The sequence below is a fragment of the Ceratotherium simum genome, chromosome 14 (genome assembly GCF_057802395.1).
Source record: "Ceratotherium simum simum isolate JZ-2026a chromosome 14, ASM5780239v1, whole genome shotgun sequence".
Classification (NCBI taxonomy): domain Eukaryota; kingdom Metazoa; phylum Chordata; class Mammalia; order Perissodactyla; family Rhinocerotidae; genus Ceratotherium; species Ceratotherium simum.
The window spans coordinates 27,002,332-27,029,133 of record NC_141913.1 but is presented as its reverse complement, the minus strand read 5'-3'; the positions used below and the strand labels follow the sequence as shown (position 1 = coordinate 27,029,133).

Below are 26,802 nucleotides of genomic sequence, written 5' to 3'. Positions count from 1 at the left end.
GTCTCAAAGAGACCCAATGACCTGCTAATGCCAAGCCCATGGCAGCTTAGATGATTACCATCAGGTGGAAGGATTATAGATCACTCTCTATATTGTGCCTTTTTGTATTTTCTAAATTCTCTACAATGAGCATATGGAGTCCGGAAAAAATTTAATAGTTTTTTTTTTTCAACCAGTCATCTGGTACCTGCAATCAAGTGTCTGAGGCTGGTGCCAGGCAGACACTTCAGAATAACCCCTCATTGGCAGGCTGCTGATCACTCAGCATAGACCAACCTCATCATAATCAACTCGCCCTTCAAACCCTCTCTCAAGAATGACACTGCACTACCTTCACCAATAAAAACCCGGCTTTCTCAATACTGGGGATGTGGGATTGCCTGCCTCTCTTGCCTAAGTGCTTACCTTTTCTGTGGTTTCATAATCCATTTTGAATGCCCAGAGGTGGAGCCGAGCCGAGAGCTCACTGATGGAGGAGAGTGTGAGGAGGAACTGCTCTGCACTGCCCAATGGCACCTCAGGGTTGGCCAGCTGAGCCTCCTGGATTTTCTGCTTCTCTTCTTCAGTGGGAATCATGGTTAGAATTTTCTGGAAAGATAGAATGATATACAGTATGTTCTCTCTTAGTGATGGACCCTATCCGACACCACTTCAATGTTTCCAAATTCATTTTGTACTTTTCCAAACAAGGAGTAAAGATATTCTGTTGTCAATGTTCTTATCACATACAAGTGTTACGTCATGATAAACCAAATACACTTTAGGGAAGAAAAGCCCTAGGTAGCATCTAAATTCACATTCATTTGTTTTAAAACAGACTCTCTCTCCTCCCTCTCTCTCTCTCTCTCCTTTAATCTGTTGCATAAGCAGCTTGCCCCAAATTTTCTGGGTCTTGTACACAAAGGACATTTTGGGCAAAAAATGGGGATGGAGGCGAGAGAAAGGCAAAAGAATACGATAGATTAGAGAACAGCTCCCTGTTCCCTAGGAAATGGAGTAAAACACGTCAAGAATATATACTTTCTAGTACATCTCATGGATTAATTTTAAAGCTTACAAAAATGAATCATTTTCAAAGAACTCAGATTGACTTGTACATGGGACATATTTTTAATTGTTTTAAATATTTAAACCATATTTTAAAATTTATATAGAAATGAAAACACTTTAAATAATATCAAACTCAAGTCTGATTAAGGAAAAATGATGACAATATTTATAAAGAGAAATACCTACCTACTAATGAAAAAGGTATATCTTTTTGCTTTGCTTCTATTTGTTTCTGGCTGAAATCGATTGCGGAACACAGAGGAGGGAAGAGGCATGAGAAGGATAATGATTGTTATAGGTTCAAATTCCTTAGTGATTACATTTTAAAAGAAGGTAAATGACACTTCACATACAATATTTAAGGTAAGGTATTATTTTTTCTCTCATTTCTCCTTCTCTAGCATCAAAGCAAAGAAACACGCTTTGTGCCATACTTTTTGTAACTTACATTAATTCATTAATTCTAAGTGGCCTTGGTTACTGCTCTACAATAGCAAGCATCTGGATAAAAAGTAAGAAGGGGTTCCGGTTCTGGGTGAGATGGAGTAGGCGCACTCCACTCTATCTGTCTCGCTGAATGTAACTATCTACCTTGGATAGCATGCACGGAGCAGCTATTTGAAGACTCTAAAAAATGAATAGTGGCAGGTGGATTGGGGAAGAAGACCAGAAATGGAAGTTCTAGTGAACTGGTAATGAGTTGACCATTTTTCCTCCAGTATTCTGCAGCCTGTGTTCAAGGTAGCCTGAAACCTGGAAGAGAGTCTCAGGTGCAGACAGAGAGAGATTCAGCAGAACCTCTAGTCCTGACTCAGGGAGTGGGAAGGGGGTTTCCTGGTAGTGCCAGCAGTGGCAGCAGGGGCTGGGAGGCACTGAAACCTCTGAGGGAGGGAACCTTCCTCTCCAATCAGTGATGCTGTGGTCCCAAGAAAGCAAAGCAAACCCCTTCTGCTTTTCTTCTCTGTCTTCCCTCGGCTTGGCCCCAGACATGGGCACAGTCACAGAAAGTGGAGGGCAAAGTGGGGTAACTGAAGCCCCAGCTTTCAGCTGGATGACCAAAAAGGAAGGCCCCACAGAACTATAAAGTACTGGGGAGGTCATGGGAAATGAAGAGCCTGGCAAAGCAAGTGTGTAAAGTTGTTTAAGAACTTCTGGGCTCATTCCTGCGCTGGTCATATGTGAATCTGACCTTAAACAGCACATCAAAGACTTTGAGACCTGAATTAGTCTTTGAAAACTGAGCTGACACTGGAACCACAGTCCATAAGAGGCAGGTCAGAACCTGTGGCCTGAACGCAAACAGGTGAGGGATAGTTTTCAATTCTTTATATGAGACTAGACTTACCCCCATACAAAATCTAGACAAAGATAGCACAAGAAAAGAAAACTACAGACCAACAGCTCTGATGAATCTAGATGCAAAAATCCTTAAGAAAATATTTTAAATATATAAATAAATATCCATATGTTAAGATTTATTAACATCGCTATATTTCCTATAGTAATATATTAAAAAATAATAACCACAAGGTTGATCAATATACAAAAATCAATCAACGCAATTAATCTACCAGAAGACAAATTCTGAACAAGAAAATTCACATAATCATTTCAACTGATGCAAGAATTGTTTGATAAAATTCAATATCCATTCATGATGAAAAACTCTCAGCAACCCAGCAATAGGAGGAATTCCCTCCATCTGATAAATGATGTTTATAAAAAACCTATAGCTCACATCAGGCTTAATGGTGACAGACTGAATGCTTTCCCTCTAAGACTGGGAATAAGACAGGATGTAGAAAATAAAAACAAGACATACAGATCAGAAAAAATAAAACTGTTCCTATCACAGATGGCATAACTGTCTACATGGAAAATTGTGAGGAATCTACAAAAAATTTATCAAACAGTGAGTTTAATAATGTTGCATGATATAAGGTCAATATACAGAAAAATTTATTTTATTTCTATACATTGATAATGAACAATTACAAACCAAAATTTAAGAAAAATGCTATTTACAATGAAATATTTAGGTATAAAGCTAAAAAATCACGTGCAGAAAAAGCTGGGCAAAGCAATCACAGAAGATCTAAATGAATGGGGAATACGTTGTGTTCACAGACTGACTCAACAGAGTCAATATGTTAATTTTCTCAAAGTTGATCTATAAATTTAACTCAATTGAAATCAAAATACCAGCATGATTTTTTGTGGATATAGAAAAGGTGATTTTAAAAGTTAAATGGCAATGCAGATGAACCAATAGGACCAAAACAATTTTGAAAAAGAATAACCTTGGAGGAGGAAAACCACCTGATTTTCAAATCTACTATAAAGCTATAGTAATAAGACAGTGTGGCATGGGCAAGAGGATAGCCACATGGACCAATGGGACAAAACAGGGAGTCCAGAAATAGACTACACAAATATGGCCCAGGGATTCAGACAAAGGTGCAAAGGCAGTTCGATGGAGAAAAGATAGTATTTTCAACAAATGGTATTGGAACAAATGGAATCCATATACAAAAAAGTGATCCTCAACTTAAGTCTTACACCTTATACATAAATTAACTCAAAGCAATCACACATCTAAAAGTAAAAGGTAATACTACAAAACTTTTAGAAGGAAACATGGGAGAAAATCTTTGTGCCTCATGTTAGGCAATGAACTCTTAGACATGATACCAAAAGAGAATAGGTTGATAAATGAACTTCATCCAAATTAAAAACTTGTTCTCTGTGAAAGACACTGTTAAGAGAATGAAAAGACAAGTTATAGTTCCTCAAAAGGTTAAACATAGAGATACCATAAGACCCAGCAATTTTATTTGTAGGTATTTACCTTAGAAAAATTAAAACTCATGTTCACACAAAAATTTGTACATGAATATTTATAGCAGCTTTATCTACAATTGCCCAAAACTGGACTAAGCTACATATTCTTCAACAGATGAACAAACTGTGGTACATCTCTCCAACGCAGTAGTACTCAGCAATAAAAAGGGACAAGCTATGGATACATACACAACTGGGATGAATCTCAAAGGCATCCATCATGCTGAGTGAAAGAAGCCAGTCTCAAAAGGCTGCACCCTGTACAATTCCATTTATGTGACATTCTCCAAAAGACAAAACCATAGTGATGAGAATAGATCAGTGGTTACCAGGGGCTAGATGTGGGTTGAGGGTACCACGAGAAGGGGACAGCACAAGAGCACAATCTTTGGGGAGATAGGACTGTTTTGAACGCTGACTGCAGTAGTCATGGCATGAATTTATATGTATTTTAAAACTCATAGAACTGTATACCAAAAGGTCAGTTTTACTCTACATTAATGCAAAAATTAAAAAGAACAAAATAAAAAACTGGACGCTTGACACCATAATCAGCAACATGCAGGTGTTTATACAATTGTGCCTCAGGCCGTATCTGGGTGGGGCAGAGTCATCCTGGATTTGATGAGTGTTATCAAAGAGGGTTGTCTCAGCAGTTTATCAGAAGCCAGTGATGCCAAACTGCACTGAAGACACGCATTCTGTGCTGTAGTCAGAGTGAGGTCGCAGAATGTGAGACCTGGGTGAGCCCTCAGATACCTCCTCTTCCAACTTTCTCTTCATCATGGCCCCAAACACTGAGATTATGCGGGTGGAATTCGAGCATCAGGGAATATATTCAGTGACAATGCTCCTTGCTCTCCCACAGGCTCCCGCTATTGATCCCCCCTGTCCACACAGATCATATTAAAAAATAACCACAACAATCCAAGTAGATGTCACTTCTTTTGGACATTGAGGGTATTATGCAAAGTGAAATAAGTCAGAGGGAGAAGGTCAAATACCGTATGATCTCCCTCATTAAGTAGTAGATACTAACAACAACAAACAAACACATAGAGACAGAGATTGGATTGGTGGTTACCAGAGGGGAAAGGGGGAGGGAGGAGGGCGAAAGGGATAATTCGGCACATGTATGTGGTGATGGGTTGTAATTAGTATTTGGGTGGTGAACATGATGTAATCTATGCAGAAATAGAAGTATAATGATGTACACCTGAAATTTATACAATGTTATAAACCAATGTTACTGCAATAAACAAAAAATTTAAAAAAATAAAAAAAAACCACCCAGGATTTGTTTCAAAATAAAAACTTTACTAAAATGTGTACTTTAATTTTTTTAATGCTCAAATTGTTTTAAGCATGTAGAAGAATTCCAAAGCCAAAAATTGTCAACACTTTTCCCCCTTCTTCAGAAGGCATTTTCCTGTGATGATTTTAGTTGCGTTTTCCCTTTGGGAAAGTAATCAAATGCTCTTACTTTTGTTTTTCACTTTTCTGACTAATTTAAACCATTTGTTCACTGTTGAAGATTTACGAGGTTGCCATCTGCCAGTTTCTTTTCTTTTCTTTTTTTACACATCACTGGCAGTAAAAACAGCCGTAAGACAGTGGAATGGCAGGTCAAAGCCACCTCCTAAGAGCTGCTGGTCCTTTTGTCCCAGAGCAGATCATAAGGGGACGAGTGTGAGGTGGTACCTCTAATGTGCTCTTCTACCATGTCAGTAGATTTATTGATGACTTTATGATCACCATTTGGTTCCACAGGGAGAAAACATCAAATAAGACCACTACATAATAATCTCAGTGTTTTGTTTTGTTTTTTTTGCTTTCTCCCAGACTGTGTCCCTCCAGCATGGCTTAAAGTATCCTTGCTTTTGTATCTGAAAGCTGTATTTCAGAGAAAAATGCACAAGTCTCATTTTTTATGAACCCAAATGCTTTTGAGTTTGGCCATCTCATTCACCAAAGATGAGACCATAATGAATAATTAATTTGCCGTGTGAGTTCTGAACAGAAGTCTGGATGAGAATCTAGCACAAGGATTTTGGTGACAACACAGAAAGTTGGAGCATTTAGAGCTGAGGCTGGTTTATATGCAACTTGCATATTCTCATAGACAACGACTTTCAACACATGTACTTATTCACATGGAGGGACTTTTTTTTTTTTTTTTACTTCTCAAGGTATCTTGATAGTATCTTCTTTCATTCTTGGGACTACTCAGTGAGGCACGTGGAGCAGAAATTACTGCATCAAACTTGCAGATGAAGAGACTTGCCTGAAGCTAAGTTGGATCAACCAAGGCAGAGCTGGAGAACCTCCTAGGGGCCACTCTGAGTTTCCTAGCACCAGCTCCACAGTTCACGGCAATTCAACTGGAAATGCCAAACAGTGCAGCTAAGGCACCCAACCATTGGGATGTTCTGGGTCCCTGGCACTGCTGACCAATGGTGGCTCCCAAGCTCAGGCTCACCTGCGTGTGTCCAGCACCTACTCAGGCACTTGCAGACGGGGGTTGAGCAACACAAATGGCTTGCAAAGGTGCTGGAGTTTTATATGTGCGGCCAAAGGGAACTTCTGTTTCTAGGATGCTGACAGGCCTGGCAGCCAACTGGGCCAAGTTAAATGTCATTTGGCACCATTCAATTGTGCTACTCTGAGGAGACAGACTCTATAAACATTAGAAAAGCAAGAAAAGAAGGAAAATTCTTCATACTTCCATTTGTGATAACTTGATGACATTTTACTTGGGAAAATATCATTAATACTACTTAGAGATGGCCCCAAAATAATATTCTAAAGTTTAATACTCTGATGATGAAAAACTACTACTTCCAATAATGAAATTAGTTAATTACTCCCACAGGGTTTCATGACAAATCCGGATACGTATCATTGGGTTGCTGAGCAAAGCCACAGGATGGCATTTATTACATCCTAATCACGTTTAGGTACACAGAGGTTTCAAATGGCCTGAATAAGCCATGGTGCCATGCTACAGTGCCTACATCCAAGAAGGAGACGGTTTGGCAAAAGGCCCCTTGGGTGCAAGCTGGAAATCTTATTAGTAAAGATCTGCAGGAACGCAACTTCCATCTCTTCTCAGTCCTGATTTAACTCTTGAGCAACAAGCCTAGAGAATAAGCTCTGGGTAACTGGCTAAGCACATGGATCTAGACCATCTATGCCCCTCAGGTCCCTGAGATCACAGCCAGAGACAGCAGGTGACGGATGAGAGTGCCTGGATTCCATGTTATCCAAGAAGGCTGGTTTCCACTGGAATCTTCTCAGCATGACTGATAAGAGCTGAAAAATATACACAGTCTCTGGATTCACACAGGCAGCATTTAGATCAGGCGTTCTCAATCAGGGTGATTTTGTCCCCAGGGGACATTTGACAATGGCTGGAGACATTTTTGGTTGTCACCATTGGGGTGGTACTGACGGCGTCTTGCGGGTGGAGGCCAGGGATGCTGCTAAACATCTTACAGTGCGTAGGGCAGCTCCCACAATAAAGAATTGTCCAGCCCAGAATGTCACCAGTGCCACAGTTGAGAAACCTTGCTTTAGATGAAAACTGTGATAAAAATGTGTAACTCCATGTGTTGTTGTGACTAAATATCAATTTACTGAGGACTCATGACACAATAAACTCTCAGGAAGGATGTAGCAGTGTTTTCTGCGGCTGTGTCCTCCCACTTTATATCATTCCATATATCAGCTACTCCTGGTGCAAAACCATAGGCAGCCCTGTGAAGTGGACCACGTTGCCTCATGAGTCTTCTAGTTCCCCTGTCAGATTTCCTTTTATTTTTTTGGCACATGAGCCCAGGCCCAGAGTGTCCTCCTGGCCAGCCATCCCCAAGGTCTGTGGTCTGCACTTGAGATTCAAGCTCTAGGGCTCATATTTCAGCCCGATCTCTTAACGGCTTGTGAGCTTGGGCACAGACTAACGTTGGGACTCACTCTTCCTCTTTAAGACGGGAAACATAATAGTATGTGCCTCCTAAGGTTTTGATGAGCATCTGCGTACAGCACCTACCTAGTGCCTGGCCCACAGGAAGAAACCTGTGAATGTCAAGTTTAGTGCTGTGTTGCTATTCCTCTATCCATCATCATTATGGCTGCTACCATGATTCCTTCTTGGATCAAAAAGATGCTCAGCTGGAAACCAGTCAGAAAAGGAAAAAGTAATTTGATTCATTTTAAAATCTAAGTAACTTATTGTATCTGAAACTCTCCCCCAGGGAGATCTACATTTCAGGAAAGAACAAAGGCAAAACCCAAAGGAATCAATCTCTCCTGATGGACTTTCAAGTTCTTATGACAAGAAGGGGAAATATTTTTAAAAGGTGAAGTTGTCATTTTTTCCTTCAATCAGGCTGGCTCTGGCTGCATCTGAGGCCTCTCTTTGTATGAATCTGAAGCTTTTGCAATCTCTAAAAGACACTGTTAAGTAAATAGGATGGCCGGAATGTGCACTCGGGCCTACCACATTGTCCTAGGTAAAAGATGCTTTGAACTTGGTTCGTCCAGGTTGGCAGCCCCCACTTGCCCAAGAGCAAGCCAATGCCCTTCTCCCGTGCTCCTCTGGGGGTCCCAGAGTGGGACTGCCTGACACTGAGGCCTGGCTTGTCCCCTTCTCGGTGTCTGGCAGCTACCTCAATGTCCCTCTCTGTATTTGCCTGCTGTCACTTGCTTTCTCCTTTTTTAATTTTTTTTGTAAGGTTGAAAGAGTATCATTCATTCATTCATTTATTTATTTTGCTGAGGAAGATTTTCTCTGAGCTAACATCCACTGCCAATCTTCCTCTTTTTTGTATGTGAGCCACTGCCACAGCATGGCCACTGACAAGACAAGTGGTGTAGGTCTGTGCCCCGGAACCGAACCTGGGCCTCCAAAACTAACCACTAGGCCACCGAGGCTGTGTTCTTGCTCTCTCCTTTACACCCCCTGTCTCAGTCTACCCTCACTCCCTGGCTGCCTACCTGCATATGTTGACCTGCTCTGCTGCCTGGCCTGACTCCAGGGCTCAGGGCTCAACTTCCTCTCCAGCCAGAAGGGAAATGCATTTCGCTCCTTTTACCTGCTCCTGGAACAGGGTGTGTGTGTGCTTCTCAGAGTAGAGCTGCTCAGGCCTAGTACTGGTTTCTTAGTGTACAAAGGACCGCAAACTGTGGTGTTTTTTTTGTTAGTGCTGTCGAGTGGAGTCTGACTCCCAGCAACCCTGTGTACAGCAGAGCAGAACACTGCCTGGTCTTTTTGCACCATCCTCTCACCTTCTGGCACTATATCAGAAGATGCTCCGCTGCTATTCAGAGGGTTTTCATGGCGAAATTTTTCAGAAGTGGGTGGCCAGGTCCTTCTTCCTAGTCTGTCTAGTCTGAAAGACCCCACTGAAACCTGTCCACCATGGGTGACCCTGCTGTTATTTGAAATACTGGTGGCATAGCTTTCAGCATCACAGCAACACATAGTTGGCACAGTATGACAACTGACAGATGGTGTCTTGACATGAGTACAGCCATGTCTGGCCGCTCCATTGACCTACAGCCACCAGCACAAAAAGAAATATAAAAGCCGCTTTCTGCGTGGTGGGAACTGGCCCTTCTCCCATGGAGAGAGTTGCAATGTGTAAAAATTTCAAGGCGCTTTGGGCACCGCAGCCTGGGACAGACTGGCCATCTGTGCCGGGCTGGGACGATAAGCAGGGTAAACAATGCACGTACACAACTAGTAGGCTGGGACGACAGCCCGGGCGGGGGGCTCAGTGCACGTACACCACTGATAACCATTTGTGCATGGGAACACAAAAAAATGCTTGCTCTGTAAACTCTGTAACTACTTATATAAACTGCTGGAAACCGAGGCCTGGTGAGAGTTCCACCTGTGGAAGGGACGCCTTGCCCAGGACGTGTGATCCTTGCCCAGCCGTGTCGATTGACAGGACTCTCCCGGCAGTGGGGCGTGGATGTTGTGAGTAATTGATTTATTGTAAAGTAATTGATCTGATGTGTCCTCTTTTCAGTCAACCTGGTGTTTCTCTTTCCAGTTGATTTGTGTCATTTCCCTTCAGTCGATCTGGTGTTTCCCTTTCTGATGGATCTGATGTTTTTCTCTCTTATTATATGACCTATTCGAATCTGCGGCTATCTCAGCCGATGTGGATGTTTTCCCTTTCCAGTCGAGCTGGTGTTTTTTCCCTCTTATTATTTGACCTATTCGGATCTGCTTGCGGACTATCACCTTTACTATCCTCTATATAATAAAATATACTTTCGGGCCATTTGTTTAGAGTGGAAAGTTTCTTTTACATCTCCGATCGAATCCCTGAACCTCTCATAACATAATTGGCGCTGTGAGCAGGATTCGATTAAGGAGATGGTTTTCCTGTTCGAACAAAAGGTAACTGAAGCCAAGGTGGAAGAGATCCCAGGATGGGAGGACCCTCCCTCTTGCACTCTGGCTGGAGAGTGGGCTCATAGGTCAGGATTATGTGAATCTTGGGATGTTCGTCTGCGAGATATAAATCATTGGATGTGACTAAAGCTTTGCAGACGGTGGGGAAAAAGAAAGAAAGAGATGATTTTACTTTTCAGGCACGGTGAGGTTGGTGTTTATTGACTGCTTATCGTCGGGCTATAGAAGATAGGGATAAAATACAAGGGAGAAGGTACTCTTGGAAAAAGAAGTTTCCGATTTACAGTCCTGGCTGATGTCACCCAAAATAGGAACTCTTTCCTTGCCATGACCCTGGCATTCTAGTTTTATTTGGTCCCTCTTATGTGACAAATAGAGAGCCTGAATACGTACCCAATAATAATTTGGTGAGCCAGCCAGGAGGCTCTTTGTCCATGGCTCAGTGGCCCTGGGCCGGGTGGGATGTCCTGGGAAACAGTACAGCAGCTGCCTAGGTGATTTGCCCTAGGGACTGCTCCCAGTGCTTTCCATCTGACCTGGCACCGCTGACCCTGGGCACATTTTCTTATGACAGGGAAACAGGCTCTAGAATTATTTGTTTGTTTGTCTATTTGTTTGTTTGTTTTTGCTTACACCGAGAACTCTCTTCCCCTCCATCTGGAGTCCTGTCTCTTTAAGAGGCAGGGCTATCCCTACTGGAGTGGGAATAATTGTAGGACTTTTACCTGGAATCTATTAGATGCATCTATCTGTTCTGTTTGAGATCCCATTTGACTGTCTGTTCTGTATGTTTGTAATTTTAAAGGGGAGGAGTTCCATGTGTCCCCAAGAAAAGCCCTCTGGACCATCTCTTGGCTAAATGGGCTGACTTCAGCTAGGAGCCCATGTCCAAGAAGATAGTTTTTTCTTGTAACACCACATGGCCACGATATTCCATAGACTCCAGAGAGAAAAAGTGGCTAAAATGGGGCAATTTCAGGTTACCAAAACTGATATATTTGCTTATGCAATTAGAAAAAGCCAGCTAAAAAGTTAAACAACTAGTGGGAAGCCTATTTTAATCTTTTGAGGTTTCTAAACAAAATCAGAAATACTGTACTGCCTCTTTAAGAAAAAATAATTAAGTAATTAAACATGCCAGCAGCCGAAGCTGAATCTGCTGCTCCTCTCCCCTCTCTTGCTGAGCTTCGGAGTTTCAACTCCCCCGAAATTCCTGATCTGAAATTAAGCAAGTAAAAATAAGTAAACTTTTGAAGTAATTTAAAATTGTGATGGCCATTCTAGAAAACTTCTGTTTCAGATGAGTTCACCTTAAGGGTCACCCTTAAAAGAGAGGATTCAAAACCTCTCACGATGAAATGCAATCTTTAATTAATACACAGAGACTTCTAAAAGACAAAGTTATTTCAAAAACAGCTTCCAAAATCTTTTTGGTAACTTGAAGCTTTAGAGTTTTGCTAAATTAAGTTAATAAAAATTTATTGAGTCTCTGGGTCATTTCCACACAAGATAAGACATTAAAAATTGGTTACTAAGCATAGATTTGTCTGCCTTTGGTTTCTTATCTCAGAGAAACTGAAAGATGCTTGCATTTATTGATAAACATGTTCTGTGCATGTTAAAAATTTTCTATGAGAAAATACATATTTCTAGAAAGTCTATATACAAGAAAAGCAAAATGTATGATGTCTATAAAAAAGATATAGAGAATAGAGATATTTTATTTGTTTTATTAAAAAAGATAGATTTGTCCTAAAATACTAAAAAAAAGAAAAAAGACATAAAACAAATTCTAAATATAAAAAGCAAGTGACAGAAGGTTTGTAAAAGTAAAGCCCTGAAGAGTTTGTACATAGTCAAGTTGGCTAAAGTAAACTAGTAGAAAATTAAGATTTGGCTTTCTCTCTTATAAAGGTAATTTTCTTAAACTTTGGGTCTGCTCTTTATATAGAGATTAAAAGATGTTCTTTTTAGTAGATCTATATAAAAGACAAAACATCCAAGTTTTGTTAAAATAATTTCCTGTGTTGAAAAGAACTAAAGTCTCTCTATTAAGGTTTTTTTTGTTTTTTGATTGTTTTAACTCTCTGTTTGCCTTTGACTGTTTCTGTTGTCATCTTGATTAAATAAATAACTAGGACTTGTTTCCTAATTGACCAACTGTTTTAAAATCTTTTGATATTCTTGATAAACTTTTGCCAAAATTAAAGTCTTTTTTTTTAACTTAAAAAAAAATTATGGGAAGACATGTGGTTATGGTGTCAGAACACAATTGTTACTGTATTTCATGTTGATGCTCACAGTTCTTTAATCTCTACAGAACAAAAGAATAACTCTTATGCTGATCAGCTGGTGCAAAGTCATGCAATGCACAACCCAGGCTTAACACGATGAGTCCACGAAAAGAGTGGACACTTGGGAGAACAAACTTCATACAGGTGGGCACAACTAAGGGGAATCCTTGTCACCCATAATGATATTGCCACTACAGTACAACAATGTCAGTTATGCCAACAGTTAAACAAACGAGGAGTTCCACACCCCTACCAAGGTCATATCCAAAAGGGATTATTTCCCACCCATACATGACAAATAGATTTTATTGGACCATTGCCAAATTCTTGTAGTTATATTTATGCCTGCACTGCTGTTGATACATATTCTGGTTATTTATTAGCTATGCTGGCTAAAGCAGCCACCCAACAGAGTGCCATAAAATTCTATGAAACACCAAGGCAGATTCAGAGTGACAACGGTTCCCACTTTACAGGTAAATTGATTCAAACTTACAAAAAGGAAAATCATATAGAATAGATTTATCATATATCTTATTACTCCCAAGCTGCAGTCTTCATAGAACGAATGAATAGATTGCTTAAACAACAATTGAGAAAACTCAGTCATGGCTCATTAAAGGGGTGGCACAACCATCTAAGTACTGCTCCTCTGTCAAGGTTATTACCGGCAAAGATTACAGAAGTGGCAGCCGCCACCCATGAGCTTATGACCTTAACCTATTGGCCCTTGACTCAATCTGCTAACCCACCTTTTCGTGCCATGGCCGAAGCGGCTGGATTGGACTTATCCACTGTTTATTCTATTCAATTGCCCCCTAAGAAGCAGTCTATAGTCCCTACTGGGATAGGGGTACAATTTCCCAAAAACACTTTTGGTTTGTTAAAAGAATGCTCTGGACTAGCGGCAAAAAGTATTGATATACTAGGAGGAGTCATTGATCCAGATAACCAAAAAAAAAAATAAAATTTATATTACCTAATGGTAGTGACACAGTACTAACTATAGAGTCTAGGAAACAAATGAGACAATTATTGGTACTTCCCCTCCTGACTCCACGTGTGTCACAGGGTCAACCTCCAACTAAATTAACTAAAAGAGGAATACAAAGATTTGGGTTTACAGATAGATGGAAACCTAGAGCAAAGCGTGGGTGACACAGCCACCCAATGCGGCTCCCCGTGCCACAAAAGTAGTGGCCCAAGGGCCCACTGCAACACTCATAGTCATGTATCCAAGAAGTAAACAATTATATCATGTTCCTAAAAATTCTGTTTCTTTACATAAATAGATATTCCTGCTGTGCTCGCTATGCTATGCTGCAACTCCATGTCTGCTGCAGACCTACACCCCAACTAATGTCTCCGTAGGACAACCTTTGACCCTGCACTGTGAGACCAACTGCTCTACACCAGTGGGACCTGTAACCTAGACTATAAATGGCCGAGAAGTTTGATCTCAGAAACATCAAGCAACTTCTCAGTGTAAGCCTATCTCTAATCAATTACAAAAAACTAGTTATAATTTCTCTATTACCCTGCCTTCTGCTACCCTCCGTGATGGGGGCTGATCTAGACTTCTACAAGCCAATTTGTTAGGCCTAGATGTTACCTTAACTAATGTTATCTTTGATGCTGTACATGATTTACAAGATCAAGTTAATAACATTTCATATTCTAGGGTATTGTTTGATTGGTTACCTTGGGGTTTAGGTCCTTTATTACAAGATAATTTTATAATAGTGATAATCATTAGATTTTAGATTCTTAGATGTGCCTTGTGTACTTGTGTACAAAGTTCATTGTCAGTGCATATAGTGTCTTATGGTTAATAGAGACGGCCAGGGCCAAAAATGTCTTGACATGAGTACAGCCATGTTTGGCCACTCCATTGACCTACAGCCACCAGCACAAAAAGAAATATAAAAGCTGCTTTCTGCGTAGTGGGAACTGGCCCTTCTCCCATGGAGAGAGTTGCAAGTTGTAACATTTCAAGGCTCTTTGGGCGCCGCAGCCTGGGATAGACTGGCCATCTGTGCCAGGCTGGGACTATAAGCAGGGTAAACAATGCACGTACACAACTACTGGGCTGGGACGACAGCCAGGGGGCTCAGTGCACGTACTTCACTGATAACCATTTGTGCATGGGAACACAAAATGCTTGCTCTGTAAACTCTGTAACTACTTATATAAACTGCTAGAAACCGAGGCCTGGTGAGAGTTCCACCTGTGGAAGGGACGCCTTGCCCAGGACGTGTGATCCTTGCCCAGCCGTGTCGATTGACAGGACTCTCCCGGCAGTGGGGCGTGGATGTTGTGAGTAATTGATTTATTGTGAAGTAATTGATCTGATGTGTCCTCTTTTCGGTCAACCTGGTGTTTCTCTTTCCAGTTGATTTGTGTCATTTCCCTTCAGTCGATCTGGTGTTTCCCTTTCCGATCGATCTGATGTTTTTCTCTCTTATTATACGACCTATTCGAATCTGCTGCTATCTCAGCCGATGTGGATGTTTTCCCTTTCCAGTCGAGCTGGTGTTTTTTCCCTCTTATTATTTGACCTATTCGAATCTGTTTGTGGACTATCGCCTTTACTATCCTCTATATAATAAAATATACCTTCGGATCATTTGTTTAGAGTAGAAAGTTTCTTTTACGTCTCTGATCGAATCCCCGAACCTCTCATAACAGATGGGCACTGTGGTTGCCTGACCGGGAAACGAACCTGGACTGCAGGGGTGAGAGCGCTGAATCTTAAACACCAGACCACCAAGGCTGGCTCTAGGTGATTTAAACAACAGAAATTTATTCTCTCACAGTTGGAGAGACCAGAAGTCTGATATCAAAGCGTCAGCAGGGCAACATTCTCTCTGAGGGCTCTAGGGAAGAGCTTTCCTTGCCTCTTCCTATCTTCTGGTAGTTGCGGGCAATCTCCCTTCACAGTGGGAGAACAGGGCCTGGCGGAAGAGCACTGAACCCTCGCAGAGCAGGTGAGCTATGGCTCCAGCTGGGCCACCTACCAGCCATGTAGTCACAGCCAAGTCACCCAACATCTCTCCACTTGTGCAACTCAGACCAACAAATGCTAAAGACTCAGTTGGCTTGGGTTCTGCAGCTTATCGAACGAAACATATCTCTACATACCCCAATGAGTGCCAAGAGAGAAACAAAGTCATTTACATGGATGTGAGCACACATTGAAAACCCTACTTCTGAAACTGTTCATAAACACATTTGGTTTGAAATTATGTGAAAGGAGATCCTACCAGCCTCCTAAGGACATTATCATGTTCCTCTCCCATGTAGAGGTAGGTGGAGGGTTGTCAGAAGGAAGTCAGTAAATGAACCCAAGAGTGAGCATCTCTGAACTTCATAGGGAAAGGGGTGTTTTTATCCCCCAGAAGTTAAAAAAAATGTGAGAATTATTACCATTATTCAGAGTCTGTCTGAGACAGAAATATGGCAAGCCACCCCGTGGAGAAAGTCCTATTGGATACAGTAACACTTTACATATGCGATGTATTACAGAACACAAACAATGCTCCGTAGAGCTTCTCTTACCTCGATTCCTTCTTTGTTTAAGGCATATTCATCAAAATTCAAAATGGCTATCTTAATCGTTCTTGGAGGGGGCAGTACCGTCAGACCAATATTAATGGCATTGCTCCTCTTGGAATCCAGGACGATGATCTCCTGCCTTTTTCCGTCTGCAGCAGTTTTCTTGGTGATAAAACAAGGAGAATCCAAGATTAATGCATCATCTTTGGTCTTTACTGTGTTTCATTATTAAAAGTAAACTCACTACTTATTTAGAGACGAAAACAAATGGCCCTGACTCAGCTCAGGGAAGGACTGGCTACCGCTCAGCACAGGAGAAAGAGATCAGGGATTAGCTCTGAGAAGCCGCCAAGCGTGGGTCAGCAATGGAACTTCGCGAGTCAGACACATTACAAAATAAAATTGATTTTCCTTCAATTGGGAAAAATGTGATATTTTGCAAGGGAAAAAAACCCTGTTTTTTTCCATAGAAGCAGTGGAAACAAAACTAAAACCTCTCAGAGCTCCCTTCCTGTGGGCTGTGAGGTGTTGGAATGTGCCTTGGTTGGCCCTAGGGCATACAGTGTGTGCCCAGAGATGGAGACAGTCAGTACACATGCCGAGAAGACAGGAGTGATGAGGAGAATCCAGCATCGCTGGCCAGTCAGCCCTTCTGGATCCCTGGCCGCATGGTCTCAGGGACTCCTCTCACCATTCAAACATCCTATGCCCCTTATCCAGAGCACCTGCCACACTTACCCATCTGGGTGGCTGCCCACTGGGTGGGTGAAGAGGGGCCTTCCAAGGAAGGAAATCGAAAGGGCATGTGCTGGTGAAGATGCATGAGGGACAAACAGGCATAGAGGCCAAGGAGGGGGCCAGGGGACAAAAGGTGTCTGGGTGTCCTCATAGAGCTCTTGTGTGTGTGGCTTCCCTGCTGGCCTGGGTGCTCCACGGGGGCAGGCCCTGGGCTAGCACGTGGCCAGAAGCTAATAAGTGTGTGAGGTGCTGAGCCAACACTTGCCCAGAGCTGAGATGACAAGGCCTCCAGCTTTCTCCTTCAGCTCTAGGGAAATTTAGGGTGCGTGGCCATGGGGACAAGTGGGGGAGACCCAGCTCAGCAAGCTCCCTGTGCCTGCTCAGGCTTCTCTTGAGGCAAACAGAACTGGGAGGATGACTATTTTCCTTCACATAACAAGCCTAGGATGACACTGATGAATAAGGCACAGTGGCTCTCCTGAAGGAAGAGACACATTCAGCATGGTGATGGGGTGTGTTCACTGTGGGGGGTTGCTCAGCAGCAGGGTAACTAATTCACCTGGTGGTGGAGGGGGTCAGGGTCTGGAGGAGGTGACACTGGACCTGGGCCCTAAATAATGTCTAGGATCTAGCTTGGAGCTGGGGAGAGAAGATAAGGAGATAAGAAGTGGCTTTGTCCAGGTTGCTGGGAACTGCCAGGGGTGAAGTTAGAGGTTTGGAGGGCCACATCTGAGGGACCTCAGGAGCCAGCCGCTCCGACTCCATCACAGGCAGGCCCCAGCTGAGTAGCTGACTGCTGCTCACCATCAGTCTCCTGCGCCAAGGCCCACCCTACTGAGCTGTCTGGAGAAGCCGGCCTGCCGCAACACTATAAGCTGGAAGCTGGCAATGAGAAAAGGACTGTGGCCCCTTAAGTCCTACTGAGCCCTTCCAAACTCAATTGCCAAAATTCTATTTTAGATCCTTAAATATGTATTTGGGAATAAATGAGAATTTCTTCATGAAGAAAATAACCGGAAGCATCTCAGCTGTTTTGGGGCCTGGTGGCCAGGAGGAACCATTCCTGTGGGTGTGGTCATCAGCTTTGAAAAGCGGGCCCCCAGGGAAATGTGGTATAGAAGCATTCCCACTCTGCAGGGCAAGCTTCTCTTCTATATATTTAATCAAATACACTTATCGGGAGCCCCGAAATTTAGCTTTTAAACCTAATTTAAAATATTTTGTGTGTGGAATGTTAAGAAGGAACGAGGAAAAGTTTGACAAAATGCTGAATACAGGCAATGAAGAAGGATGTTATGACTTGCAACACCCACATTGGGGTGCTGGGGTGCCCACTCCTCCAGGCACTGCAGGGCATCTACCCAACACCACTTTCTCTTCCCTGCTCACCAACTGGACCTTGATTTTTTTCAGGCTGGAAATCTGTCAGTTAAGTCAGCCACCTCCCTGGACCCTTTCCCACTAAAGCTGCGCCTGTGACTCAGTTTTGGCTTTTGTTTTCCTGATTAAAAAGGGATAGACCCAGGGGGCCATGTCTTTTGCCCTTCCCCCTTCTTCCTGCCTAGAATGTGGACACGAGGCCTAGAGATCCAGCTGTAGACATCCTGTGAGCATAAGGAATGAAGCCACATAAAAATGGCAGCATGGAAGACAGAAGGAGCCTGGGACCTGGCATTGGACAGGCAACTGGCCATGGCCAGGCTCCAGTGCAGGAGGCATTTATCGGAAGGCAGGGATTCCCAGAGAATCATTAGCCCTTAGCCCCTCATCTATACAGTCCCTCTCACTTTAGGAGCCTGGAGAGATGCCTGAGCAGGCCCAGCCCAACTACAGCCTTTGTGCGAATGAGAAAAAGATGCCCCCTCTGGGGAGACACAGCCCCTTGGCAAACAGCTTGAGAGAGAAGCACCACTCAGATTTCAGCCTTTTCCCCTCAGCCAGTGTCCATGTGCAGCCAACAACCTGCACACATCTATGTGGTGGTTCTGAGCCTGACATATCCTTGTTCCCATTCTCAACAGAACTCAGTTTACCCCAGTGGACACACCCACAAACTCCCCTGTAAGTCAGGGAGAAGCTCTGAGCATCCTGAAATAACGGGGAAAGCTGCCCCCACAGATGACTCTATACATTTTTAGAGCACTTCCACCCACTTTGTGAAGGAAAGAATAAGAATATAACTAATATTGGAAATCGAATTATTCAATCTCTGGATTTTATCCAAGAGGTGTTTTAAATGCTGTTCTTCATAATTAAAACAGACTCCACTGGATGCTACTGAGCACTAAAGTGCCTTGGGGTCTATTCTGCCTGAGATGAGGGAGTGGTCAGGTGGGGTGCCCAACTCGCTCCTTCCCTCCCACAATCACCTGGAGCAACGTCTACAAGAGTAAGACAAAGTTCTCTGTGCCTGGGAGCACGTGTCCATGACTAAGGATTAGCAGTCACCAACTCTGAGGGAAGCTAAGTTGTGTTTTGCTTCCAGAAATCCTAGTTAAGCTGAACTCCTGAGCAAAACCACGTGGCAACACCCAGCACGTAGCCCAGCACCCACTTTGAAGCACCAACTATCAGGAACCCTCCAGTATGTCAACAGCTGCCCTTTCAGAAATATTGTCTTTGGAGAAATGCTTCAGGCTTGGATGCCATGTAGGGCTTTTCTTTAGTTTTTGGTTTTGACTCAGCCAAGAAGACTGCAGGGAGAGGGAATGTGGACAGGCAAAATGGTGAGAAACAGGGGTTACCCTATGTGGAAAGAGATACTGTAAAGGCGAGCAGAGACCTCCTGGAAGGGCAGGAAAGAGGTCACTAAGACACTTCAACTCCTTTCTCCCAAGCTGTCCAAGAGGGCAGAGGGCCCAGCTTCCAAGAAGGCAGAAGAGAGCTCCTCCAGGAAGGGGCTTCAAATAGGCAGTACTCAAGGCCACAAACATTACAGGATTTCTGAGAAGCATAGAGAAGGTAGCTAATTTAAGCAGTGATGCTAACTGCCAAGGCTTAGGGGAAGGGCTGTGACTGTACTATGAAGCCCCAGATTCACCTGGTGGTGGGCTTCCTGGGTTGGAGTCTACTCTCTAGAACCAACCAGCTCCAAGAGGCAGGGCCCTGAAAACTCAGCCACTCCAAAAGGCAGAAAGTCACACACAATAACAGAAATATTTTCTAGAACAGTGAAGCCAGATATTTAGGTCCACTCAGGGGGACTCTGTGCAACACCAATCCTTGACGCAGAGATGGATGACTATGTGCCTCACAGGGAGGAGACGTGCAAGCCAGGCTTTTGGATAGAACAAATTATTGCCTCCAAGAACAAATATTCTAGAATCTGCAAGTAAAGAAACAAACTTGATTCTGGATGGTTATGGGAGTGACGGACCACCATGTAAGAGTGCCTACACCTGATTTCATTCAACATCCTGTGAAAAAGACCACAACCCCCCTCATAATCATTCAGTTTTGGAAAAGAGAAGGGTGAGTATTCAGGCAGCGGTTAGGAACAGGTGGAAAGGAAAATTTAAATGCTAAATAGTAGTCATTACCCTTAGAGACTAATTTAAAATCTCACAGTGGTATCTCAGGAAAGTCATGCGACAAAGATTAAGAAAATCAACAGCATAAAAACAATAGGCCTATTAACACATCTACACGGCTTTGTGCAGCACACAAGCATATTCACTTCTGTTGCACTGGATCCACTCAACAACCCTGGAAGGTCAGGCACAAGGGATCAGGTCTGTATTCTTTCTTGTTTTTCCCCCTATGGAAAAACAGGCTCAGAGAGGTTGACTGACTTACTCAAGGTCACACAGTTAGAGGTATTGTCCACACCAAACAAAATTTATGACTGCAATAGCAAAGCATATAGGTCACTAGGGGGAAAGGGCGAGTCTTTTTTAAAATGGTAAGATTTAAAAATCACAAAGGAAGAGCACAAAGAAGTGTTCAGAGCATAAACTTGAAAGTAGCTCAACAAAATGGAATCCAGGGATCAGAAAACGGATCCAGGGACAGACTCAGGAGCCCTGCAGGGTAACTGAAAATATCCAGAGCAGCAAGTCATCCAGGTGGGTCAGCCATTCATGGCTGTGTGATCTTGGCAAGTCACTGAACTTCTCTGTGCCTTGGTTTCCTCTCTGGCACCTATCTCACAGGATTTTGTGAGGATGAAATGGGACAATGGATATAAAGCAGTGAGAACAATGCCTGGCCCACGGTAAGCCCTAAAGAAACGTCTGCTGGGGCAGTTAGAATAGTATTATTGGTATTAATACATGTAAAGTACTTATGACTTTATAAGAGTGCTAAGTACTCGGAGTACAGTACTTTCTAAGAATTAGCTCAGCTACTTTCACCCCCATTGATCCCTTTTTATCATTTTACCCTACTGACATTATATTTTAAAAATATATGGTCTACCAATGTATATTTTTCATAATTAATGCATCTACCATGTTTACTGATCAAAGGCACCTACATAACTAGGAATGTCACATCAGATCAGTGTCCCCACTCTGAATGGTGATAGTTCCAGGAGAAAGTATGGAGACTTGATACTCAATTTAGTCCACAGAGCTGTTTCCCAGGGACTTGGACAACTCACATGGGGCTTTGTGAATGACTGAAAATAGCTCACAGATGCTCATTAGAGTCTGTGCAAACCCCCAAGCACATGGAATCCCAGAGTGGGAAATAGATCTAGGAAATGAGCATGCCTTGAGTAGTAGTGAAGATCTCCTTGTAAAGGAAGTAGTAGAGGATGTCTTGGTTTCTGGTTTGTTTGTGTTTTTTTTGAGGAAGATTAGCCCTGAGCTAACATCTGTTGCCAATCCTCCTCTTTTTTGCTGAGGAAGATTGGTCCTAGGCTAACATCTGTGCCCATCTTCCTCTATATGAGATGCTGCCACAGCATCGCTTTGAGAAACAGTGTGTAGGTCTGCACCTGGGATCGGAACCTGAAAATCCCAGGCCACCGAAGCAGCGTGAGCGAACTTAACTGCTACGCCACCGGGCCAGCCCCTTGGTTTCTGTTTTTAATGAGGAGGATATCATGATGATTTCCACATGCCAAATTCCCTTCTAAGCCTAACAGACTGGACTCCAGGATTAATGGGAAGGGAAGTTCTGAAGAAAGATCGAGAGATTCCCCTTCTTTGCCAGGAGACATGGCTGCCTCCATGACTGAGGGCAGAATGGGCACACATTAAATCACCAACCCTAACTGGGAGAAACTGAATATCATTTATCTGAGGAGGAAACAGATCTGATCAATCTACTGACACTTTCTGAAGGAAAACCGGAAAACGTAGTTTATTTAGACTAGTGCTTTACAACTTTGGGTGCACAAGAGAATCCCCCAAAACAATAGTGATGCCTGGGCCCCATCCTCAGAGATCCTGATCTCCTCAGTCTGGAGTGGGGCACAGGGGTCACAGATGTTTAAAAGATCTCTCTTGCAACCGGAGTCACTGACTGAGATTTTCAAAAAGTCTAAAGGCTTTTGAGATGGGATTGTCGGATGAGTAGAGAGTTGTTCTTTCAAGAAAAGGAATACAATTTAAAAATAGGATACATTTCTTAGGATAGAAAATAGTAACAGGGTCAATCCTCCCCCCTCTTCCAAGATGCAGCAAGGACTGGTCCTGCCACTTTTATGAATCATGTGGGATAGAGTCCTCACATAGAGCTATAGACAATGCAGGAAGCTTTTATCAATGTTAAAATGAGCTTGAAACGGTCCTTCCACATTCCAGGGTAAAACAGCTTGAGAGGCTCTGGGGCTGGGTACAGCTGACTCCGGAAGACATGGCCACACGTTCTGCCACAGCTAACACAATGTAACCAAATCACGGGTGTAGTTCTTGGAAATAAAACAGAGAACCCTGTTCCACCTCTCCACACTGTCATGGGGCTTCTGCCTGTGGCACACCATGATAAGGAGGGCCAAGGTCCAGAGAAGGGCCACTGTGAAGGCAGAAACCTCCTCGTGAGGGGAGAGTACGAAATGAGAAGAGTAAGGAGGGGGAATGTGATCAAAGATTGTTGGAGGCACGCAGTCTGGGCAGGTGAACAGGGCTTGTTTTCCAAGGTTTCCTGAAATGCTGCCATGAAGGATCCCCCTTTGAATTTTTAAGGAGTAATTTTACTAAAAATAAAGGATGTAAGCTTTAAAAAGTGGATATTCAGCACATAGAACTTGTCACCCCAGAGGGTGCTGTGACTGAAAATAGAACTGGGCTAAGACCGTGATTTATTAAGCGAACTCTGCGAGTCTTGCAGAATACCGCTAAGTCTGAGAGCACTTCCATGAAAGGCGACGGACCTCTCAAAACACTTCTCCGCATCACTGTCAGACCCCCGGTCTGGCTCAGCAAACTCTAGTTCTAAAATGGTAAATCATTCCTCCTCACTCCCTGCCAACTGCCACAAGAGTGACACCACAGAATGTTTTCAAAACTGTCTGGTGAGAAAGTGACAATGACAATGATGCCACGATACAGATGTCATAAAGATGTGACATCTGTGGAATTTTCCTAAGTCCTATTAAAAAAGAGACAAGCATTAAGGCAAAAAAAGGAAACAATAACAACCAATTAAGTCTAAATAAAGGCTGAAAAACCTTTAGTCAGGAATAAAGTTTCTGAGGAACTTGCCAGAATAGACTTGCCTTCTTGTTATGTTTAGGAAAAAAAGTATTCATTTCTCATATTTGCCTTTTGAGTCTTCTACAGCACAGGCCAAGTGTAAAACAGTTCCATTTCCAATGTTAACGTAGCTCATCTAGTCCCCCAACCAGGAGACTTTTGAGAGAAAAAGGGAGTGTTCTTCATAATTATGCCGGGACGACAGGCATACACCAGGACCATCCTGGGGACACTAGGATGTATGCTCACCCCACCTAAGTCCCAAAGTTGGGTTTGGAATTTCCAGGTAGAATTCAGGTTTTCTGAGGGTGATGTTAAATAAAATAACATTCCCTTATGTCCTGAACTTGCATATAGGGTAGGAAGATTTTACTCTCTTCTCAAGAGAATAAAACGGGGATGGGGGAGTCAATGTGGCAAGTGGTGATGGGAAGCAATGCCCCCTTCACTGGTACCTCATTTTTCACTTTAAATCAATGGTTCACAACTTTGGTTGAGTCCCTGGGGAGCTTTTAAAAATAACCCAGGCTTGGGCTCACCCCAGACCAAACAAATCATCATCTCTAAATTTTCTTAAAAAGTCACTGCTAATAGTTTCTGATATGTTTCAAAACGTCAGGGTAAAGAAAGTTGAACAAATCTTCCAAATCCATTCTGGAGTCCCCTCCCCATGAGAAACCTAATGAACCCAAGGGAGTAAGACAGCATGGTGTCCCCAAAGAGGAAACCAAGTCCCCTACTTCCTTCTGGTTTCCTTTTGCACTCCACCACTGTCTTGGTCTCTCTGTAACTTGGGATATAAAAGCTGCCCTTTGGGGGCAGGAAGGACTTTGCTGCCCTGGATTAGGCACACAGGTTGGAAGGCCACTTGCTGGGGCTCCTCGGGATGAAGTCAAGTCCATGGAGGGTACTTCCCCATGCTCCCCAGGGCTTTCTGCCCTGACATCTTTTTCTGGGATCACTTTAACTATCTCCTATGTGATTCAACACATCTTAGACCAGCAGTAGAAACATAATATGATGAAATTTAGCACAGGATTTCTGTCTTTCTTTACAAAACATAATTAAAGTCATCTAACTAAAAAGCTATATATATTTCCTGCTGAGAGAGAAAAGTAGATCCAATTACAGAAACTATTTGGAAAGGAAACAAAAAAGCACATATTTCTGTTCTTATCATTTCCACTAAGCAGTCACAGAGCCTTGGATCTGGCATGAATCTTTGTTTTGGGGGTGACCTGGATGGTCATAACTATATCCTGTAACTCTGGTCTGGTGTAAGTTTTCTGACGGAAACTAAAACCGGTTCCCTTTGCTCTGTGTTTTCTTGTGAGGTCTATTTCATTTTATTTTTGTTGTGGTCTATTGTGTTTAATGAAAAACTTCTCATGAGCCAGAATTCAGAAGTGGCTGTTTATAGCTGTGTTTTATGAAAATCACAGTCAAGGATCAGAAACAGAAGTAAAATTAGTTATTATCTGTATCGGTAACATACACATAATAGATTCAAGTCTCCAATGTGATGTGTTTTAATCCTAATTTGCATTCTTACCTTTTGTAACATTTGTAAATTAGCCCCTGCTTATATTTCCTATCCCCAAAAAACAAAGGTATGGGCTCCTGGGCTGTTGTAGAACATTCTGGAATCAGTCTGGTAAATTTTTCAATATATTACTTTCCTCTTACGCTCTCACTTTACAAAAACTAGGCAAACATTTGTCCTTTAGCTAGGCAATAAAGTATTTTATTTTAAAGTATTATTTTATTTATTAAAGTATTTATTTTACACCTCCTTCAAGCAAGAACGGAATTTTGGACTACTGAGAGGACACCAACCAGACTCTTATCACCAACTACAGTGGGACCAAGAGAAGGAGGAAGGGAGGGGAACCATCCATTTTGGGTCTTTCTCAAGGAAGCCTTTAATCTTGCCATTTCCTTTGTAAAAATGAAGTCAGAAGTGCCTTCCCTGTCAAACTCTTTTATTTCTCCCACCCTGGGTGAAGGGCCAGCCTCTCCCCAGCAACCTCCAAGGGTGATGAGTAACCAGGGGAAGCCTAGAGGACACAGCCAACCAGATGAGCCCAGGCGGGGAGGAGGATGAAGGAGATGGCCAGCTGGATCAGAGGGCCGGAGGGGGTGTGAGCAAGGTCAGGTCCTGGGTAACTACTGCCAACCAGAGATGCTGTTTTAACCCAGCCTGGCCATCCTCTCCCAAATGCCAGGCCTGACTGTAAGAATTGAAGGGGGCACGTGGGTGGCTCAGCACCACGTTACCAGTCCTGGGAAAGTCAGGACACAGAGACACCAAGAGCAGGAGCCCAACATCACTTTCCTAGGTGTCATTTCTAGAGAGGACAAAAGGGAGTACACTTTCAGCTGAAGGAGAGGACTGATTGGGCGGGATTTTCTGTATTGGATCCTAGTGGTTTGGATTTACAAACAGGAGAAAGCTTATCATAATCCTGACTTGCGATTCCTGAGGCTGGTAACAGTTTGGATTCACGCCCTTGCAGAGACAGGGCAGAAATTGACACCCGGGCAAAGATCAGCCTGAGGAGAGCAGCAGATAGTTCCAGACCCCAGAAGAGTTTTAACAGGAAGTCGACCGATTACAGTTCCCCCACCTGGCCTTTCAGCATCACACAGTAGTGACAGGCACTAACTCTGTCACTCGGCTCCTTGTCTGAAGGGCACTCTTATCTTGAGGATGCTGCACATACTTTTTGATTCAGAATCGGTGCCCAGCTCAGGCAGCTTTATACTCACCCCAAAGGATGATAAAGGGAGCACCACACAGAGCTAGAATTAATTCATCATAAGAAGTTCTTGCGTGTTTACTCTAAATTATACTTTACAAAGTGTTTTAGCATACCCCTACTTCCTGAGAAAAGAGGATAGTCTTAAGTTTGTTTTAAAATTGTAATATACCCAGAATCACAAGGATTTTTTTAAAAAACCAACTCTTTAAGATATGTAAAGGAAACCCTATTAATGCAGTGAATCATTAGAAATAAAATCTGTGATCCAGTATCTTACAGCTTCTTTATCAGTGTTCATTAACCACGACTTTATCTCTGATGCCCAATAACTTCCTGCATGGCGTTTTCCGTTTCTAAACGTGGATGTAATATCTCTGTTAAAAATATCATAGCAACAATGACTACAGAATTCTCAAACATTTATGAAAAATAAGAAATCTAGATGCATGTGTCATATTTACAGATGCTAACCCTATGACTATTTGGAAACATCT

The 26,802-nt window shown here is 42.8% G+C and overlaps 1 protein-coding gene across 4 annotated transcripts in view; it reads right to left on the bottom strand.

Annotated features, from left to right (window-relative positions):
* FHOD3 (formin homology 2 domain containing 3) overlaps positions 1-26,802 on the bottom strand; it is a 466,256-nt gene that overhangs the window by 38,955 nt on the left and 400,499 nt on the right. For all 4 annotated transcript variants that reach the window (XM_014781352.2, XM_087439151.1, XM_087439152.1 and 1 more), the window contains 2 exons: positions 16,171-16,329; positions 406-588 (listed from right to left, as the gene is read on the bottom strand). In XM_014781352.2, coding sequence (XP_014636838.1) covers positions 406-588; positions 16,171-16,329 — 342 coding nt within the window. The remainder of the gene's footprint in view (positions 1-405; positions 589-16,170; positions 16,330-26,802) is intronic.